Genomic DNA, 20792 nt, shown 5'->3' on the forward strand with positions numbered 1-20792 from the left:
AGGGGGGTGAGTGTAACGGATGTGAAATGGCTAGCTAGTTAGCGGGTACACGCTAATAGCATTTCAATCGGTTACGTCACTTGCTCTGAGACCTGAAGTAGGGTTTCCCCTTGCTCTGCAAGGGCCGCGGCTTTTGTGGAGCGATGGGTAACGACGCTTTGTGGGTGTCAGTTGTTGATGTGTGCAGAGAGTCCCTGGTTCGCGCCCGTGTCGGGGCGAGGGGACGTACTAAAGTTATACTGTTACACTCACACACACACAACACTGTCACTCCCACACAAATCCCTCACACATTCCAACACGACATACACACGCACACACACACACACACACACACACACATACCGACACAACACAAACAAACATGCACACACACTCATAATTTGCTGCTGCTACTCTGTTCTTTATTTTATTATCTATCCAGATGCGCAGCCACTTTACCCTGCCTTTATGTACATATCTACCTCAGGTACCTCTGCACATTGATCTGGTACTGGTATATAGCTGGTACTATATACAGCTCCATTCTTGTGTATTCTATTTTATTCCTCTTGTGTTGATTACTATTTTAAAATGTTGTTATTATTTTTTAAACTCTGCATCATTGGGAAAGATTTGTAAGCAAGCATTTCACTGTAAAGTCTATACCAGTTGTATTCAGCGCATGTGATAAATAACATTTGATTTGATTCTGATTTGATAGCATGATGCAGCCAACACTATGCTTGAAAATATGGAGAGTGGTACTCAGTAATGTGTTGTATTAGATTTTCCCCAAAACATAAAATGTTGTATTCAGGACAAAAAGTTAATTGCTTTGCCACATTTTTTTGCAGTATTACTTTAGTGCCTTGCTGGAAACAGAATGCATGTTTTGGAATATTTGTTTTCTGTACAGGCTTCCTTCTTTTCACTCTGTCAATTAGGTTAGTATTGGTAACTACAAGGTTGCTGATCCATTCTCAGTTTTCTCCTATCACAGCCATTAAACTCTAGAACTGTGTTAAAGTCACCATTGGCCTCATGGTGAAATCCCTGAGCGGTTTCCTTAATCTCCAGCAACTGAGTTAGGAAGGACGCCTGTATCTGTGATTTGGTGTATTGATACACCATCCAAAGTGTAATTAATAACTTCACCATGCTCAAAGGGATATTCAATGCCTGCTTTTTTTTAACCATCTACCAATAGGTGCCCTTCTTTGTGAGGCATTGGAAAACCTCCCTGGTCTTTGTGATTGAATCTGTGTTTAAAATTCACTGCTTGACTGAGGGACCTTACAGATAATTGTATGTGTGGGGTACAGAGATGAGGCAGTCATTACAAAATCATGTTAAACACTATTATTGCGCACAGAGTGAGGCCATGCAACTTATGATGTGACTCGTTAAGCACATTTTTTACTGAACTTATTTAGGCTGGCCATAACAAAGGAGTTGAATCCTTATTGACTCAAGACATTTCAGCTTTTTATTTTTTATTAATTTGTAAAAATGTTTAAAAACATAATTCCATTTCACATTATGGGGTATTGTGTGTAGGCCATTGACAATTTTTTATTTATTTCAGGCTGTAACCCAACAAAATGTGGAAAAAGTCAAGGGGTGTGAATACTTTCTGAAGGCGCTATAGATATAAACACACACGGACTCATGCACGCACCTACCCACATGCAGACACAAACAGACACACACACACACACACACAGGTCCACTCACCGCATAGGCATTTAATATGAGCTGGATGACATTGCCTGAGTCATTGGACAGGGTGCCCACAGTGGTCCCAGGAATCAGCTCACTGTAGTTCTGTCAAACAAAGAAATCATTCAATACATTTGAATTCCATTGTAAGTCAAAACATGTGAACGTGAAAATTGGTGCAAGCTTTCCAAAGACACTGTAAATCAAATGTAATTGGTTGATTGATTGGTTGGTTGGGTGGCTCAATTAATTGTTACTGACCTGGTAGAGGGGCACCACGACACTGGTGACGGCAAAGATGAGGTTGATGTTGTTCTCTGACATCTTCTCTGTGATCAGAGCCAGTGACGGGTAGTCCTGGAAGAGGAAGAGCAGAGTGAGGAGTTTCAAACACATGAGCACACACACGCACGCACGCACACACGCACGCACGATGCACGCACACACACACACACGAACACATACACACGAACACATACACACAAGCGACACATGATCCGCCCACCCGACTGACCATGATAGTAGACATGCTGTACATGTTCTCTGAGTTGAGGTGGCACTTCCCGTCATTGGGCTGCACGATACCCGCCAGGCGCCCATCAAGCGCCACGTGGGTCTTGGCATCGGTGGTGAAGATCAGGAGGTGAGAGGCACCCTGACGCCAACCGATCTTCTCCTGAGGTTGACCAACAGAGGATGGGCGAGTGAACAAAAATGGTAGAAAGATAAAGAGTAAGACACTGTGTGTGTGTGTGTGTGTGTGTGTGTGTGTGTGTGTGTGTGTGTGTGTGTGTGTGTGTGTGTGTGTGTGTGTGTGTGTGTGTGTGTGTGTGTGTGTGTGTGTGTGTGTGTGTGTGTGTGTGTGTGTGTGTGTGTGTGTGTGTGTGTGTGTGTGTGTGTGACGTGACACTGGCCTCACATTACACACGGCAGCCTGTATAATGGCGTCAAAGCCTCCCTCGGGGGCATCTCTGTTCCTGGACACGATTTGTTTCTTCACCTCCTCAGTGAAGCGGCCCACTTCCTCAGTCAGAGACAGCACATGCTTGTAGCCAAACTGGGGCAGGCAGGTGGTGTTGATCCTGCCAATCAATGAATTCATTAAATAATCCATCAGTGAATCAATTAATGAATCAATCCATCCATACATCCATTCACCCCACTGTTCTATTTATACAAAGAGGGAAAAATGGTTTACATTTACATCCGTGGAGGCTCCTCAGAGGATGAAAGGGAGGACCATCCTCAGTGAATGTCATACATTTTTTTAAGTGAAATATTAAAAAGTTATCCTTTTTAGATAAAACTATATTAAGTATATTCATGTCACTAAATAATTGAGTAAAACACACTGTTTTGCAATGAAGGTCTACAGCAGCCTCAACAGAACTCTGTAGGGTAGTACCATGGTGTAGACGGAGGACAGCTAGCTTCCGTCCTCCTCTGGGTACAAAACCTAGGAGGTTCATGGTTCTCACCCCCTTCCATACACTTACACAGTAATTATGACAACTTCCGGAGGACGTCCTCCAACCTATCAAAGCTCTTGCATCATGAACTGACATGTTGTCCACCCAATCAAAGAATCAGAGAATGAATCTAGTACTGAAAGCATAAGCTACAGCTAGCTAGTTGTAACGATGTGCAGTGAGAGTAGGAAGCAAGTTTAGGGAGTGAGTGTTTTAATAAATAAACACAACATAATACAAAATAAGAAACACGAACAACGCACAGACATGACACAGGAACAGAAACAATAACGCCTGGGGAAGGAACCAAAGGGAGTGACATATATAGGGAAGATAATCAGGGATGTGAGGGAGTCCAGGTGAGTCTGATGAAGTGTAGGTGCGCATAATGATGGTGACCCGGTGTGCGCCATAACAAGCAGCCTAGTGACATAGAGGCCTGAGAGGGAGCACAGGTGACAGTACCCCCTCACCGACGCGCGGCTACTGCCGCAGGACGCCGACCAAAATGACGATCCCGGGGATCAGGAGCGGACCGGTCACCTCTTCTGAGGCGCGGGAAACCTGTCAGTCTGGCTGAGACGCGGGAGCATGGCGACCTAGAGCGCCGGAGAGAGAGCATACGTGATGGTACCCCCTCCCCGGCGCGTTCGGCTCCAGCTGCAGGACGCCAACCAAATGGACGATCCCGGAGATCAGGAGCAGACCAGTCACCCCTACTGATACGCGGGAACCTGTCGCTGGCTGGAGTGCGGGAACCTGACAGGCCGGCTGTGGCAGGAGAGCCTGGCGATCCGGCTGAGGCATGAGAGCCTGACGAGCCGGTGGAAGCAGGGGAGCCTGGCGATCCAGTGAAGGTATGAAAGCCCGACGAGCCAGCTGAGGCAGCGGATTCTGGCAATCCAGCTGAGGCATGAGAGTCGGACGAGCCGGCGGAGGCAGGGGAGCCTGGCGATCTGTTTGAGGCATGAGAGCCTGTAGCAGCTGCCAAACACGACGTCATTCCCACCGAAAAAACTCCCTGATGCTTCCCTTAGGTGAGGCGTTATTCTGTAATGATGTGCGCTGAGAGTCGGGAAGCAAGTTCAGGGAGTGAGTGTTTTAATAAATAAACACAACATAATACAAAATAAGAAAGACAAACAATGCACAGACATGACACAGGAACAGAAACAATCTTTTATTTTTTATTTTATTTCACCTTTATTTAACCAGGTAGGCCAGTTGAGAACAAGTTCTCATTTACAACTGCGACCTGGCCAAGATAAAGCAAAGCAGTGCGACAAAAACAAACGTGCAGTCAATAACACAACAGAAAATCTGTATACAGTGTGTGCAAATGAAGTAAGGAGGTAAGGCAATAAATAGGCCATAGTGGCAAAGTAATTACAATTTAGCAATTAACACTGGAGTGATAGGATGTGTAAGTAGAAATACTGGTTTGCAAAAGAGCAGAGAAAAACAAAAAACAAATATGGGGATGATGTAGGTAGGTGGTTGGATGGGCTTTTTACAGATGGGCTGTGTACAGCTGCAGCGATCGGTAAGCTGCTCTGACAGCCGATGCTTGAAGTTAGTGAGGGAGATATAAGTCTCCAACTTCAGTGATTTTTGCAATTCGTTCCAGTCATTGGCAGCAGAGAACTGGAAGGAAAGGCGGCCAAAGGAAGTGTTGGCTTTGGGGATGACCAGTGAAATATACCTGCTGGAGCGTGTGCTACTGGTGGGTGTTGCTATGGTGACCAGTGAGCTGAGATAAGGCGGAAGGAGAGTTTACCTAGAAAAGACTTATAGATGACCTGGAGCCAGTGGGTTTGGCGACTAATATGAGGCGAGGACCAGCCAATGAGAGCATACAGGTCGCAATGATGGGTAGTTTATGGGGCTTTGGTGACAAAACGGATGGCACTGTGATAGACTGCATACAATTTGCTGAGTAGAGTGTTGGAGGCTATTTTGTAAATGACATCGCTGAAGTCAAGGACTGGCAGGATAGTCAGTTTTATGAGGGTACGTTTGGCAGCATGAGTGAAGGAGGCTTTGTTGCAAAATAGGAAGCCGATTATCGATTTAACTTTGGATTGGAGATGCTTAATGTGAGTCTGAAAGGAGAGTTTACAGTCTAGCCAGACATCTAGGTATTTGTAGTTGTCCACATATTCTAAGTCAGAACCGTCCAGAATAGTGATGCTAGGCGGGCGGGCGAGTGCTGGCAGTGATCAGTTGAAGAGCATGCATTTAGTTTTACTGGCAATTAAGAGCAGTTGGAGGCCACGGAAGGAGTGTTGTATGGCATTGAAGCTCGTTTGGAGGTTTGTTAACACAGTGTCCAAAGAAGGGCCAGATGTATACAGAATGGTGTCGTCTGTGTAGAGGTGGATCAACGAATCACCAGCAGAATCACCAGCAGCAAGAGCGACATCATTGATATATACAGAGAAAAGAGTCTGCCCAGAGATTGAACCCTGTGGCACCCCCATAGAGACTGCCAGAGGTCCGGACAACAGGCCCTCCAATTTGACACACTGAACTCTATCTGAGAAGTAGTTAGTGAACCAGGCGAGGCATTTATTAGAGACACCAAGGCTGTTGAGTCTGCCGATAAGAATATGGTGATTGACAGAGTCAAAAGCCTTGGCCATGTCGATGAAGACGGCTGCACAGTACTGTTTTTTATCAATGGTGGTTATGATATCGTTTAGGACCTTGAGCGTGGCTGAGATGCACCCGTGACCAGCTCGGAAATCGGATTGCATAGCGGAGAAGGTACGGTGGGATTCGAGATGGCCGGTGATCTGTTTGTTCACTTGGCTTTTGAAGACTTTAGAAAGGCAGGGCAGGATGGATATAGGTCTGTAACAGTTTGGGTCTAGAGTGTCTCCCCCTTTGAAGAGGGGAATGACCGCGGCCACTTTCCAATCTTTAGGAATCTCAGACGATACGAAAGAGAAGTTGAACAGACTAGTAATAGGGGTTGCGACAATGGCGGCGGATAATTTTAGGAAGAGAGGGTCCAGATTGTCTTGCCCAGCTGATTTGTAGGGATCCAGATTCTGCAGCTCTTTCAGGACATCAGCCGTCTGGATTTGGGTGAAGGAGAAGCGGGGGGTGGGGGGGGGGGGGTTGGTGCCGGGGGTGCAGAGCGTGTTGCCCGGGGTTGGGGTAGCCAGGTGGAAAGCATGGCCAGCCGTAGAGAAATGCTTACTGAAATTCTCGATTATCGTGGATTTATCGGTGGTGACAGTGTTTCCTAGCCTCAGTGCAGTGCGGTGGAGTGCAGTGCGCCACATGATGTTTTTGTGCTGGTCAAGGGCAGTCAAGTTTGGAGTGTACCAAGGGCTATATCTGTCCTTAGTTCTACATTTTTTGAAAGGGGCATGCTTATTTAAGATGGTGAGTAAGGCACTTTTGAAGAACAACCAGGCATCCTCTACCGACGGGATGAGGTCAATATCCTTCCAGGATACCCAGACCAGGTCGATTAGAAAGGCCTGCTCGCAGAAGTGTTTAGGGAGCGTTTGACAGTGATGAGGGGTGGTCGTTTGACCGCGGATCCATAACGGACGCAGGCAATGAGGCAGTGATCGCTGAGATACTGGTTGAAAACAGCAGAGGTGTATTTAGAGGGCAAGTTGGTCAGGATGATATCTATGAGGGTGCCCATGTTTACGGATTTGGGGTTGTACATAGTAGGTTCCTTGATAATTTGTGTGAGATTGAGGGCATCTAGCTTAGATTGTAGGACGGCCGGGGTGTTAAGCATATCCCAGTTTATTTCACCTAACAGTACGAACTCTGACGATAGATGGGGGGCATTCAATTCACATATGGTGTCCAGGGCACAGCTGGGAGCTGAGGGGGGTCTATAAAAAGCGGCAACAGTGAGAGACTTTTTTCTGGAGAGATGGATTTTTAAAAGTAGTAGCTCGAACTGTTTGGGCATAGACCTGGATAGTAGGACAGAACTCTGCAGGCTATCTCTACTGTAGATTGCAACTCTGCCCCCTTTAGAAGTTCTATCTTGTCGGTAAATGTTGTAATTGGGGATGGAAATTTCAGAACTTTTGGTGGCCTTCCTAAACCAGGATTCAGACACGGCTAGGACATCAGGGTTGGCGGAGTGTGCTGTGAATAAAGCAAACTTAGGGAGGAGGCTTCTGATGTTAACATGCATGAACCCAAGGCTTTTCCGGTTACAGAAGTTAACAAATGAGAGCACCTGCGGACACACAGGGCCTGGGTTAACCTCCACATCACCAGAGGAACAGAGGAGGAGTAGGATAAGAGTACGGCTAAAGGCTATAAGAACTGGTAGTCTAATGCGTTCGGAACAGAGAGTAAAAGGAGCAGACTTCTGGGCATGGTAGGATACATTCAGGGCATAATGCACAGACAAGGGCATGGTAGGGTGCGAGTACAGTGGAGGTAAACCTAGGCATTGAGTGACGATGAGAGAGGCAATAACGCCTGGGGAAGGAACCAAAGGGAGTGACATATACAGTTGAAGTCGGAAGTTTACATACACTTAGGTTGGAGTCATTAAAACTCGTTTTTCAACCATTCCACAAATTTCTTGTTAACAAACTATAGTTTTGGCAAGTTGATTAGGACATCTACTTTGTGCATGACACAAGTACATTTTCCAACAATTGCTTAGAGACAGATTATTTCACTTATAATTCACTATAATCACAATTCCAGTGGGTCAGAAGTTGACTGTGCCTTTAAACAGCTTGGAAAATTCCATAAAATGATGTCATGACTTTAGAAGCTTTTGATAGGCTAATTGACATCATTTGAGTGAATTGGAGGTGTACCTGTGGATGTATTTCAAGGCCTACCTTCAAACTCAGTGCCTCTTTGCTTGACATCATGGGAAAATAAAAAGAAATCAGCCAATACCTCAGAAAAACAATGGTAGACCTCCACAAGTCTGGTTCATCCTTACGAGCAATTTCCAAACGCCTGAAGGTACCACGTTCATCTGTACAAACAATAGTACGCAAGTATAAACACCATGGGACCACACAGCCGTCATACCGCTCAGGAAGGAAACGCGTTCTGTCTCCTAGAGATGAATGTACTTTGGTGCGAAAAGTGCAAATCAATCCCAGAACAACAGCAAAGGACCCTGTGAAGATGCTGGAGGAAACAGATACAAAAGTATCTATATCCATAGTAAAACGAGCCCTATATCGACATAACCTGAAAGGCCGCTCAGCAAGGAAGATGCCACTGCTCCAAAACTGCCATAAAAAAGCCAGACTACGGTTTACAACTTGCACATGGGGACAAAGATCGTACTTTTTGGAGAAATGTCCTCTGGTCTGATGAAACAAAAATAGAACTGTTTGGCCATAATGACCATCGTTATGTTTGGAGGAAAAAGGGGGAGGCTTGCAATCCGAAGAACACCATCCAAACCGTGATGCATGGGGGCGGCAGCATCATGTTGTGGGGGTGCTTTGCTGCAGGAGGGACTGGTGCACTTCACAAAATAGATGGCATCATGAGGTCGGAAAATTATGTGGATATATTGACGCAACATCTCAAGACATCAGCCAGGAAGTTAAAGCTTTGGTCGCAAATGGGTCTTCCAAATGAACAATGACCCCAAGCATACTTTCAAAGTTGTGGCAAAATGGCTTAAGGACAACAAAGTCAAGGTATTGGAGTGGCCATCACAAAGCCCTATAGAACATTTGAGGGTAGAACTGAAAAAGCGTGTGCGAGCAAGGAGGCCTACAAACCTGACTCAGTTACACCAGCTCTGTCAGGAGGAATGGGCCAAAATTCACCCAACTTATTGTGGGAAGCTTGTGGAAGGCTACCCGAAATGTTTGACCCAAGTTAAACAATTTAAAGGCAATGCTACCAAATACTAATTGAGTGTATGTAAACTTCTGACCCACTGGGAATGTGATGAAAGAAATAAAAGCTGAAATAAATCATTCTCTCTACCATTATTCTGACATTTCACATTCTTAAAATAAAGTTGTGATCCTAACTGACCTAAGACAGGGAATTTTTACTAGGATTAAATGTCAGGAATTGTGAAAAACTGAGTTTAAATGTATTTGGCTAAGGTGTATGTAAACTTCCGACTTCAACTGTACAGGAAAGGTAATCAGGGAAGTGATGGAGTCCAAGTGAGTCTGATGAAGCGCAGGTGCGCATAACGATGGTGACAGGTGTGCGCCATAACTAGCAGCCTGGTGTCCTAGAGGCCTGAGAGGAAGCACACGTGACACTAGCCCCGCAGTGCAAATGTGGTGAGTAGTTAACTCAAAGAGAAAGACAATATTTAAACAGTTTTGAACAAATACATTTCTTTAAAAATGAAGGAGAAGCAAGAGAGAGAGAGAGAGACCGAGCTAGCTATATTTTGTTGTATTTTTTTCACTTTCACTTTGCTAGTGAATCCAGCTAGCTAGTTAAGCCTACTCAAACACCAGGCTCAAACAGAGAGGGATGCTATGTTAGTTAGCTGGCTATGGCTTTCCAATACTGGAACTCTTCAAGTCAAGGTTAGCTAAACTACTTGCTGACTGCACACTGTACTACATTATTGTAGCGGGTTTCCTAGCTAGCAGCTACAGTGCCTTGCAAAAGTATTCATCCCCCATTGTGTTTTTCTTATTTTGTTGCATTACAACCTGTAATTTAAATGAAATTTTATTTGGATTTCATGTAATTTTGCCAGCAGCATACCACCCTGCATACCACTGCTGGCTTGCTTCTGAAGCTAAGCAGGGTTGGTCCTGGTCAGTCCCTGGATGGGAGACCAGGTGCTGCTGGAAGTGGTGTTGGAGGGCCAGTAGGAGGCATTCTTTCCTCTGGTGTAAAAAATATCCCAATACCCCAGGGTAGTGGTTGGGGACACTGCCCTGTGTAGGGTGCTGTCTTTTGGATGGGATGTTAAACAGGTGTCCTGACTCTCTGAGGTCATTAAAGATCCCATGGCACTTGTCGTAAGAGTAGGGGTGTTAACCCCGGTGTCCTGGCTAAATTCCCAATCTGGCCCTCAAACCATCATGGTCACCTAATAATCCCCAGTTTATATTTGGCTCATTCATCCCACTCCTCTCCGCTGTAACTATTCCCCAGGTCGTTGCTGTAAATGAGAATGTGTTCTCAGTCAACTTATCTGGTAAAATAACGGATAAAAAAAAATGGACATACACAAAATAGTCCAAATTGGTGAAGTGAAATGAAAAAAATAACTTGTTTCAAAAAGTTCTAATAAATAAATATCGTAAAAGTGGTGCGTGCTTATGTATTCACCCCCTTTGCTATGAAGCCCCTAAATAAGATCTGGTGCAACCCATTACCTTCAGAAGTCACATAATTAGTTAAATAAAGTCCACTTGTGTGCAATCTAAGTGTCACATGATCTCAGTATATATACACCTGTTCTGAAAGGCCCCAGAGTCTGCAACACCACTAAGAAAGCGGTACCACCAAGCAAGTGGCACCATGAGGACCAAGGATCTCTCCAAACAGGTCAGCAACAAAGTTGTGGAGAAGTTCAGATCAGTGTTGGGTTATAAAAAAATATCCCAAACTTTGAACATCCCACAGAGCAGCATTAAATCCATTATTAAAAAATGGAAAGAATAAGGCACCACAACAAACCTGCCAAGAGAGGGCCGCCCACCAAAACTCACGGACCAGGCAAGGAGGGCATTAATCAGAGAGGGAACAAAGAGACCAAAGATAACCCTGAGGGAGCTGCAAAGCTCCACAGCGGAGATTGGAGTATCTGTCCATAGGACCACTTTAAGCCGTACACTCCACAGAGCTGGGCTTTACGGAAGAGTGGCCAGAAAAAAAACATTGCTTAAAGAAAGAAATAAGCAAACACATTTGGTGTTCGCCATAAGGCATGTGGGAGACTCCCCAAACATATGGAAGAAGGTACTCTGGTCAGATGAGACAAAAATTTAGCTTTTTGGCCATTAAGGTAAACGCTATGTCTGGCACAAACCCAACACCTCTCATTACCCCAAGAACACCATCCCCACAGTGAAGCATGCTGGTGGCAGCATCATGCTGTGGGGAAGTTTTCATTGGCAGGGACTGGGAAATTGGTCAGAATTGAAGGAATGATGGATGGCGCTAAATACAGGGAAATTCTTGAGGGAAACCTGTTTCAGTCTTCCAGAGATTTGAGACTGGGACAGATGTTCACCTTCCAGCAGGGCAATGACCCCAAGCATACTGCTAAAGCAACACTCGAGTAGTTTAAGGGGAAACATTTAAATGTCTTGGAATGGCCTAGTCAAAGCCCAGACCTCAATCCAATTGATAATCTGTGGTATGATTTAAAGATTGCTGTACACCAGCGGAACCAATCCAACTTGAAGGAGCTGGAGCAGTTTTGCCTTGAAGAATGGGCAAAAATCCCAGTGGCTAGATGTGCCAAGCTTATAGAGACATACCCCAAGAGACTTGCAGTTGTAATTGCTGCAAAAGGTGGCTCTACAAAGTATTGACTTTGGGGGGGTGAATAGTTATGCACGCTCAAGTTTTCTGTTTTTCTGTCTTATTTCTTGTTTGTTTCACAATAAAACATATTTTGCATCTTCAAAGTGGTAGGCATGTTGTGTAAATCAAATGATACAAACCCCCCCAAAAATCTATTTTAATTCCAGGTTGTAAGGCAACAAAATAGGAAAAATGCCAAGGGGATGAATACTTTCGCAAGCCACTGTATGTTGACTATGACGTTATTAGCTAATATGGTGACAACGATGTAGGCTATGCGTAGCAGTTAGCAGTTATGATATGAAGGTTTGTCTTAAAAGTTTTTTTTTTGTATGGTCACGGACAGCTGATTTGTTGTGTACTGAAGTCCACAAGCAAAGGGAGAAGGCAAGAGGAGGAGTGTGTAGATGCGAGAAGGAATTATGCAACGAGCAAAATGTTCATGCTGTAAGTATGTGGCTGCTATGAAAGTGAACTGTGTTTCCGTGTGATCAGAGGTGTATTCATTCCACCAATTCTGTTGATGCAGGCAAGAGTGTGCAAAGCGGTATTAAACATGTCACTCTCTGTCACCTTAATTACTCAAATTGTTTCTCACGACCTGTGCACCTATGTTGTAAACGTTCATTGATATGCTAGGTTGTAACGACCTCATGATGGGTATAGGGAAAATTTGAGTATCATAAACCTATCAATGTGAATGGAATATGAATGACAGTCATCCAATATGCTACAATAGAAATAAGGCCATGCTCATTAATAAAATGGCGTCCTCTATCATCTCATTGATTTACAGTGCATTTGAAAAGTATTCAGACCCCTTGACTTTTTCCACATTTTGTTATGCTACAGCCTTATTCAGAAATGGATTCAATCGTTTTTCCCCCTCATCCAACCAACACAGAATAGTCCATAATGACAAAGCAAAAACAGGTTTTTAGGCATTTTAGCAAATTTATTAAACATACAAAACTGAAATATCACATTTCCATAAGTATTCAGACCCTTTACTCAGTACTTTGTTGAAGCACCTTTTGTAAGTGATTACAGCCTCGAGTCTTCTTGGGTATGGTGCTACAAGCGTGGGAGACCTGTATTTGGGGAGTTTCTCCTATTCTTCTCTGCAGATCCTCTCAAACTCTGCCAGGTTGGAAGAGCAGTGTTGCTGCACAGCTATTTTCAGGTCTCTCCAGAGATGTTCGATTGGGTTCAGGTCCGTGCTCTGGCTGGGCCACTCAAGGACATTCAGAGACTTGTCCCGATGCCACTTCTGCGTTTTCTTGACTGTGTGCTTAGGGTCGTTGTCCTTCAATGGTGCAGAAATGTTTTGGTATCCTTCCCCAGATCTCTGCCTCCACACAATCCTGTCTCAGAGCTCTACGGACAATCCTTTCGACCTCATGGCTTTGTTTTTGCTCTGACACGCACTGTCAACTGTGTGACCTTATCATGTCCAATCAATTTAATTTACCGCAGGTGGACTTCAATCAAGTTGAAGAAATATCTCCAGGATGATCAATGGATACAGGATGCACCCGAGCTCAATTTCGAGTCTCATAGCAAAGGGTCTTGTGTTTTTTATTTTGAATACATTTGCAAAACATTCTAAAAACCTGTTTTTGCTTTGTCATTATCAGGTATTGTGTGTAGATTGATGACGGAAAAAAATATTGTATCCATTTTAGAATAAGGCTGTAGCGTAACAAAATGTGTAAAAAGCACTGTACATATGCACTGTATACAGTACTGTTCTAGTAGAGAGAGAGCGAGATGACGTGTGTGAGAGAGGGAGAGAAAAATAGATGACGTGTGTGAGAGAGGGAGAGAAAGAGAGATGATGTGTGTGAGTGAGGGAGAGAGAGATGACGTGAGGGAGAGAGAGAGAGATGATGTATGTGAGTGAGAGAGAAAGAGAGAGAGAGATGACGTGAGGGAGAGAGAGAGATGACGTGTGTGAGTGAGGGAGAGCGAGAGAGAGAGAGATGACGTGTGTGAGTGAGGGAGAGAGAGATGACGTGAGGGAGAGAGAGAGAGATGATGTATGTGAGTGAGAGAGAAAGAGAGAGAGAGAGATGACGTGAGGGAGAGAGAGAGAGATGACGTGTGTGAGTGAGGGAGAGCGAGAGAGAGAGATGACGTGTGTGAGTGAGGGAGAGCGAGAGAGAGAGAGATGATGTGTGTGAGTGAGAGAGAGAGAGATGACGTGAGGGAGGGAGAGAGAGAGAGATGACGTGTGTGAGTGAGGGAGAGCGAGAGAGAGAGAGATGATGTGTGTGAGTGAGAGAGAGAGAGAGATGACATGAGGGAGGGAGAGAGAGAGAGAGAGTGTGAGGGAGAGAAAAAGATAACAGGAGTGTAAGGAAGCAAAACCTCAAACCAGTGAAAAGTTCAGCTAAACCAGGGTGGAGACAGCCAATCTTGTAAGCGCTCCTTAAACCCCCGTCGAGATCTCTGGATTACTTGTGTCTGACTCCTACACGCTGACTAAGCATCATCACCCACAGAGTCTCAGAATGACTCAACACCAACAGCTAGCTTTTATACATGACAGTTTAAAGGCACAACCTACAATTTCAATAGCCTGACCTTGCCACTGTTTGGTGAGAAGAAGGACGGGGCTGGGGAAACATAACCACTCTCAAGTTTAAAGAGGAAGTCATACAAGGACTGATAGTGTTTGGTGTTTTGTTGAGAGAAGGGTGCAAATGGGTGTCAGAGCTTTCCTTTTCCTTATTGTAAGATATATATTCCCATTTTAATGTCATGAACCTGTTTAAATTAAGGATAAACTAAAACAAAGTTATCCCTAGTTTAATAACCCTGGCTTACCCGTGACAGGGGTTGAGCAGGGCCTCCTTGGGGGAGATGTACATGTAAGGCGACAGTGGCTTGTCCACGAAGGCTCCGAAGCCCATGCGCAGGTTGCTGGTGGTGCGTCCCATTTCCTCGGCCAGGCCTTTCCCCAGGGTGCGGAGGCGGAACAGGTCATCGTTCATGGAGAAGGACAGGTCCATGAGGTAATACAGGTCCACCGGGTAGTCCTCCACCTGGCGCACCTTCACTGTGAACCGCTTGGAGTCATCTGACAGGGGGAGAGGTGGAAATTTGGGATGAGCTGGTCTGAATGTAATAACCTCATCGGGTCTCATGTAATAATATCACCTGGTCTGAGGGTGATGTGGTATCAATCTAATAATCTCACCTGGTCTGAGGGTGACATGAAGTCTCACCTGGTCTGAATGTGTAATAATCTCACCTGTTTTGAGTGCAATAATTCCACCTGTTGTCAGTGTAATAATCTCACCTGGTCTGAGGGTATAATAATATCACCTGGTCTGAGTGTAATAATCCCACCTGGTTTCATTGTGGTAATCCCACTTGGCCAAAATGTAATAGGCATAATCTCTTTTGATCTGAGTGTAATAATCTCACCTGGTGTTGGTCTAATAATCTCACCTGGTCTGAGGGTGATGTGGAGTCTCTGAGGTTGGATCTGCGTGGCGTCGGCCGTGTCTCCGGCTGCCTTGTTGCTGAGGGGCCGGTCCTCCTTCACCTGCAGCTTGCTGGTGGGGAACTCAAGGGCGGCCGGGGGAGCACAGCCCGCCACCAATAGGTTACGCTTCAGGTCACAACGAGACGAGCCTGCCACCCCCTGTCCAAAGTCCTGATGGAACAATCCAAGAAGTTAGTGAGAGAAGCAGGAAGTTTTAATAATCTCTACCCTTCCCTTCAAAAAAGCTAGAAGTAGCAGTTATAACACAGCCTGTGTGTTGTTTGTGGTAGGCCATCTTGTTTTTAGCCAGGCCATGGAGGTGAAAGGGCAAGTCCTGACATGCCCCATGCCATAGAAGGGTCGTTTCACTTTGATATTTGGATTAGAAATGGTGGAGAAAAAAAAATAAAAAAAAGGGGGAAAAAGCCTCTTATAGTAAATGACTTGCTACTTAATATAGACCACATAGAGAATTCCAGAAATCATATTTTTTATATGAATAAATGCTTGCTAAAGTGCCAAAATTCTTCATTTTGACATGTCCCTACGTCAACCTGTATCACTTCTAGGAAGATTTTAACCCACTAAATCCCAAAGTATCTCAACATTTCACATCATTGTAAGGCCCTAGTCATTTTGTTGCTTTGACAAAGTCATTTCTGAAGATTACTATTTATTTCATGTGATTAGTGAATCCATTTAAGTGTGTCCCTCATTTTAAGGTCAACCCTGTTACATGAACTGAACTCTCGTTTTAAAGGGATACTTCGGGATTTTGACAATGAAGTCCTTTATCTAGTTCCCCAGAGCCAGAAACTCATGAATACATTTTTTATGTTTCTGCATCTGGTATGAAGGAAGTTAGAGGTAGTTTTGTGAGTAAAAACTAACTAGCATGCTAGCAGTTACCATGGACTTCCAGTCATTGTGCTCACACTAGTTATCAATTGCGCTAATGCTAGTTAGCAACTTCCTTCAAACAGAGAAATAAAAAATGTTATCCATGAGTTCATCTGACTCTGGGGAAGTAGATAAAGGGCTTCATTGCCAAAATCCTGTAGTATCTCTTTAATACGGTGAAACGATTCCTTTTTAAATACTTTTTTCAAGAGAAACACTGAACATCTAATAATCAAACCATAGAGTAAAAGGTGAGCTATTTTTGGCCATTTCTGATGGTTTGTGGTGTAAAACTGAGTGGGCCGAGCATAGCACGTCAACCCTGTTACTGTCACGTTCCTGACCTGTTTTCTGTTAGTTTTGTATGTGTTAGTTGGTCAGGACGTGAGTTTGGGTGGGCAGTCTATGTTTTGTGTTTCTATGTTGGTTTATGGGTACCTGATATGGTTCTCAATTAGAGGCAGGTGGTTTTCATCTCCTCTGATTGAGAATCATATTAAGGTAGGTGGTTTCACATTGTTTGTCGTGGGTGGTTGTCTCCTGTGTCTGTGTCTATGTACGTTGCGCCACACGGGACTGTTTCGGTTTGTTTGTTCGTTCGTTCGGTTTATGTAGTCTGTTCCTGTTTCATGCGTTCTTCGTGTCATGTAAGTTCTTATGTTCAGGTTCGTCTACGTCGTTTGTTATTTTTGTTAGTTATTCAAGTATAGTTCGTTTTTGTCTTGTTCAATAAATATCATGTCATATCACGAAGCTGCATTTTGGTTCAATCCCTGCTCCTCCTCTTCGGATGAAGAGGAGGAGGAACGCCGTTACAGAACCACCCACCTTACCAGAACCAAGCAGCGTGAATTCGAGCAGTGGCCTGCTACACAGGATTATTGGAGTTGGGAGGAAATATTGGACGGAAAAGGTCCATGGGCACAGCCGGGAGAATATCGCTGTCCCAAAGCTGAGCTGGAGGCAGCGAAAGCAGAGAGGCGGCGATATGAGGAGGCAGCAAGGAGACGTGGCTGGAAGCCGGAGAATCAAGCTCAAGACCGGAGTTATGAAGGTACGCGGCTAGCACGGAAGCCCGTGAAGAAACCCCAAAAATTTCTTGGGGGGGGGGGGGGGCTAAGAGGTAGTGGGCCAAGGGCAGGTAGGAGACCTGCGCCCACTTCTCAGGCTAACCGTGGAGAGCGGGAGTACGGGCAGACACCGTGTTACGCAGTAGAGCGCACGGTGTCTCCTGTACGTGTGCATAGCCCGGTGCGGGTTATTCCACCTCCCCGCACTGGTAGGGCTAGATTGAGCATTGAGCCAAGTGCCATGAAGCCGGCTCTACATATCTGGCCACCAGTGCGTCTCCTCGGGCCGGCTTACATGGCACCAGCCTTACGCATGGTGTCCCCGGTTCGCCTACATAGCCCGGTGCGGGTTATTCCACCTCCCCGCACTGGTCGGGCGACGGGGAGTATTCAACCAGGTAAGGTTGGGCAGGCTCAATGCTCAAGGGAGCCAGTACGCCTGCACGGTCCGGTATTTCCGGCGCCACCTTCCCGCCCCAGCCTAGTACCACCAGTGCCTACACCACGCACCAGGCTTCCAGTGCGTTTCCAGAGCCCTGTTCCTCCTCCACGCACTCTCCCTATGGTGCGTGTCTCCAGCCCAGTGCCTCCAGTTCCGGCACCACGCACTAAGCCACCTGTGCGTCTCCAGAGCCCTGTACGCACTGTTCCTTCTCCCCGCACTCGCCCTGAGGTGCGTGCCCTTAGCCCGGTACCACCAGTGCCGGTACCACGCACCAGGCCTATAGTGCGCTTCGAGAGGTCAGTGTGCCCTGTCCCTGCTCCCCGCACTAGCCTGAAGGTGCGTGTCCTTAGCCCGGTGCCTCCAGTTCCGGCACCACGCACCAGGCCTACAGTGCGCCTCATCCGGCCAGAGCCATCCGTCTCCCCAGCGCCATCTGAGCCATCCGTCTCCCCAGCGCCATCTGAGCCATCCGTCTCCCCAGCGCCATCTGAGCCATCCGTCTCCCCAGCGCCATCTGAGCCATCCGTCTCCCCAGCGCTATCTGAGCCATCCGTCTGCCCAGTGCCGTCTGAGCCATCCGTCTGTCCCGAGCCATTAGAGCCGCCCGTCTGTCCCGAGCCGTCAGAGCCGTTAGTCAGTCAGGAGCCGCTAGAGCCATTCGTCAGTCAGGATCTGCCAGAGCCGCCAACCAGACAGGATCTGCCAGAGCCGCCAACCAGACAGGATCTGCCAGAGCCGCCAACCAGACAGGATCTGCCAGAGCCGCCAACCAGACAGGATCTGCCAGAGCCGCCAACTAGACAGGATCTGCCAGAGCCGCCAACCAGACAGGATCTGCCAGAGCCGCCAACCAGACAGGATCTGCCAGAGCCGCCAACCAGCCATGAGCGTCCAGAGCCGTCAGCCAGCCATGAGCGTCCAGAGCCGTCAGCCAGCCATGAGCGTCCAGAGCCGTCAGCCAGCCATGAGCGTCCAGAGCCGTCAGCCAGCCATGAGCGTCCAGAGCCGTCAGCCAGCCATGAGCGTCCAGAGCCGTCAGCCAGCCATGAGCGTCCAGAGCCGTCAGCCAGCCATGAGCGTCTAGAGCCGTCAGCCAGCCATGAGCGTCCAGAGCCGTCAGCCAGCCATGAGCAGCCCCTCAGCCCGGAGCTGTCATTAATCCAGAACTGCCCCTCAGTCCAGAGCTGTCTCTCTGTCCGGAGCTGCCCTTCAGTCCGGAGTTGCCCCTCTATCCTGAGCTACCTCTCTATCCTGACCTACCTCTCTGTCTTGAGCTATCTCTCTGTCCTGTGCTACCTTATCCTGGTGCTGCCCCTTATCTTGATGTTACCATGTAAATTAAGTGGGTGTAATAGGAGGGTGGTCATTCTAAGGGGGAGACGTAAGCTGGGATTGACTATGGTGGGGTGGGGACCTCGCCCAGAGCCTGAGCCACCACCGTGGTCAGATGCCCACCCAGACCCTCCCCTAGACTTTGTGCTGGTGCGCCCAGAGTTCGCACCTTAAGGGGGGGGTTATGTCACGTTCCTGACCTGTTTTCTGTTAGTTTTGTATGTGTTAGTTGGTCAGGACGTGAGTTTGGGTGGGCAGTCTATGTTTTGTGTTTCTATGTTGGTTTATGGGTACCTGATATGGTTCTCAATTAGAGGCAGGTGGTTTTCATCTCCTCTGATTGAGAATCATATTAAGGTAGGTGGTTTCACATTGTTTGTCGTGGGTGGTTGTCTCCTGTGTCTGTGTCTATGTACGTTGCGCCACACGGGACTGTTTCGGTTTGTTTGTTCGTTCGTTCGGTTTATGTAGTCTGTTCCTGTTTCATGCGTTCTTCGTGTCATGTAAGTTCTTATGTTCAGGTTCGTCTACGTCGTTTGTTATTTTTGTTAGTTATTCAAGTATAGTTCATTTTTGTCTTGTTCAATAAATATCATGTCATATCACGAAGCTGCATTTTGGTTCAATCCCTGCTCCTCCTCTTCGGATGAAGAGGAGGAGGAACGCCGTTACAGTTACCCATAAATAGACAGGCTAAAACTGTTTTAACAATTTCACATTATTTATTTTTTTAGCTTGCATTCAATTGCCACTACCTGCTGCACACAACAAGCTTAAATTCCCCCTGTCACAAGTGGATTCATGGCTGATTTAAGAAGAAATAGTTAACCCTGTTACGGTCAACCCTGTTACTTTATTTGGCACTTAATAGGCACTTACTATAGTATTTTTTTATTTAACATCTTGAGATGTGAAAATGTGTTTTTTATGAGGTTGAACATGTTCTCTTTCTGACACAAAGTAAAAATTTGGTCAATTCAAGTATTTTTGACCCTGTTACACTTCTCAAAAAACATATAATTGGTGGAGCAACCCAGAAATATAATCATAGGGATGAATACATGGAGAAAATTAATAAACATTTCAGGGAGGAAGGGAGTAACACATGCCAAGGAATTGCCAAAGTGCAGTCCCCATCCATTGCCATTGCCCTTAACTACAGTTACAACACTATTCTGTGGCCCAATTTCCTTGATGTCAATCATCAGATTGATTACAACATGTCCAAACAGGAGTCATCTGCATGCCACAAGACTGTGTTAGCCTTCTGAGCTAAGCCTAGGCATTAGCTCAGGGGAGCTAGCGCCCATCTTTAGGTCATAGGCAAACCACCTCTGTTACACAGATCAGTGATCCCTCAGGAAAGGAGAATTGAAGGAGATATCAGGGAGAATTTAGACCCACCTCTTGGGAACACCACGCACAAGTAGGATGTACAGCCAGACACTGCTTACATGTGCTGGCCCCTCGGGATGTACAGATGTTGGAACCTGAAATGACAGTAGAGTCACTCACCAAACTCTACGTAAACATAGCATGTAGACACACATGCACATACGCGCATACGTGCACCCACATATGCATAGTATACATACAGCAATCGTACATATATAAATGTGCAAAGGCACACACGAACAAAAAGTCCTACAGGAATCATGCAGGAATTCTACCCTTTGTGAAGGTGTCCTGCAGGAATCCTGTAGGATTGACAAAATCCCCGATGCTCCTGCAGGACTCCTGCAAGAGTATGACGTCCTGCTGAAATGTTGAAATTCTTGCAGGACCATGACAATTCCTGCAAGAATAAGTAATCTGTGGATCATCTGTGGATCTGTTGGGACAGTATGCAAATTGGAGTGTGTCTAGGGTTTCTGGGATAATGGTGTTGATGTGAG

General features: G+C 46.0%; 1 protein-coding gene across 1 annotated transcript in view; it reads right to left on the bottom strand.

Annotated features, from left to right (window-relative positions):
• The window catches only part of LOC120046295 (integrin beta-3-like), a 39484-nt gene that overhangs the window by 16618 nt on the left and 2074 nt on the right, over positions 1 to 20792 (bottom strand). Inside the window, exons 2-8 of the mRNA XM_038991384.1 lie at positions 20302 to 20387; positions 15114 to 15321; positions 14487 to 14739; positions 2621 to 2783; positions 2216 to 2377; positions 1963 to 2058; positions 1717 to 1806 (exon numbers count right to left, since the gene is read on the bottom strand). Of these exons, the coding sequence (XP_038847312.1) occupies positions 1717 to 1806; positions 1963 to 2058; positions 2216 to 2377; positions 2621 to 2783; positions 14487 to 14739; positions 15114 to 15321; positions 20302 to 20387 (1058 nt within the window). The remainder of the gene's footprint in view (positions 1 to 1716; positions 1807 to 1962; positions 2059 to 2215; positions 2378 to 2620; positions 2784 to 14486; positions 14740 to 15113; positions 15322 to 20301; positions 20388 to 20792) is intronic.

Source organism: Salvelinus namaycush, chromosome 4 (assembly GCF_016432855.1).
Source record: "Salvelinus namaycush isolate Seneca chromosome 4, SaNama_1.0, whole genome shotgun sequence".
Taxonomy (NCBI): Eukaryota; Metazoa; Chordata; class Actinopteri; order Salmoniformes; family Salmonidae; genus Salvelinus; species Salvelinus namaycush.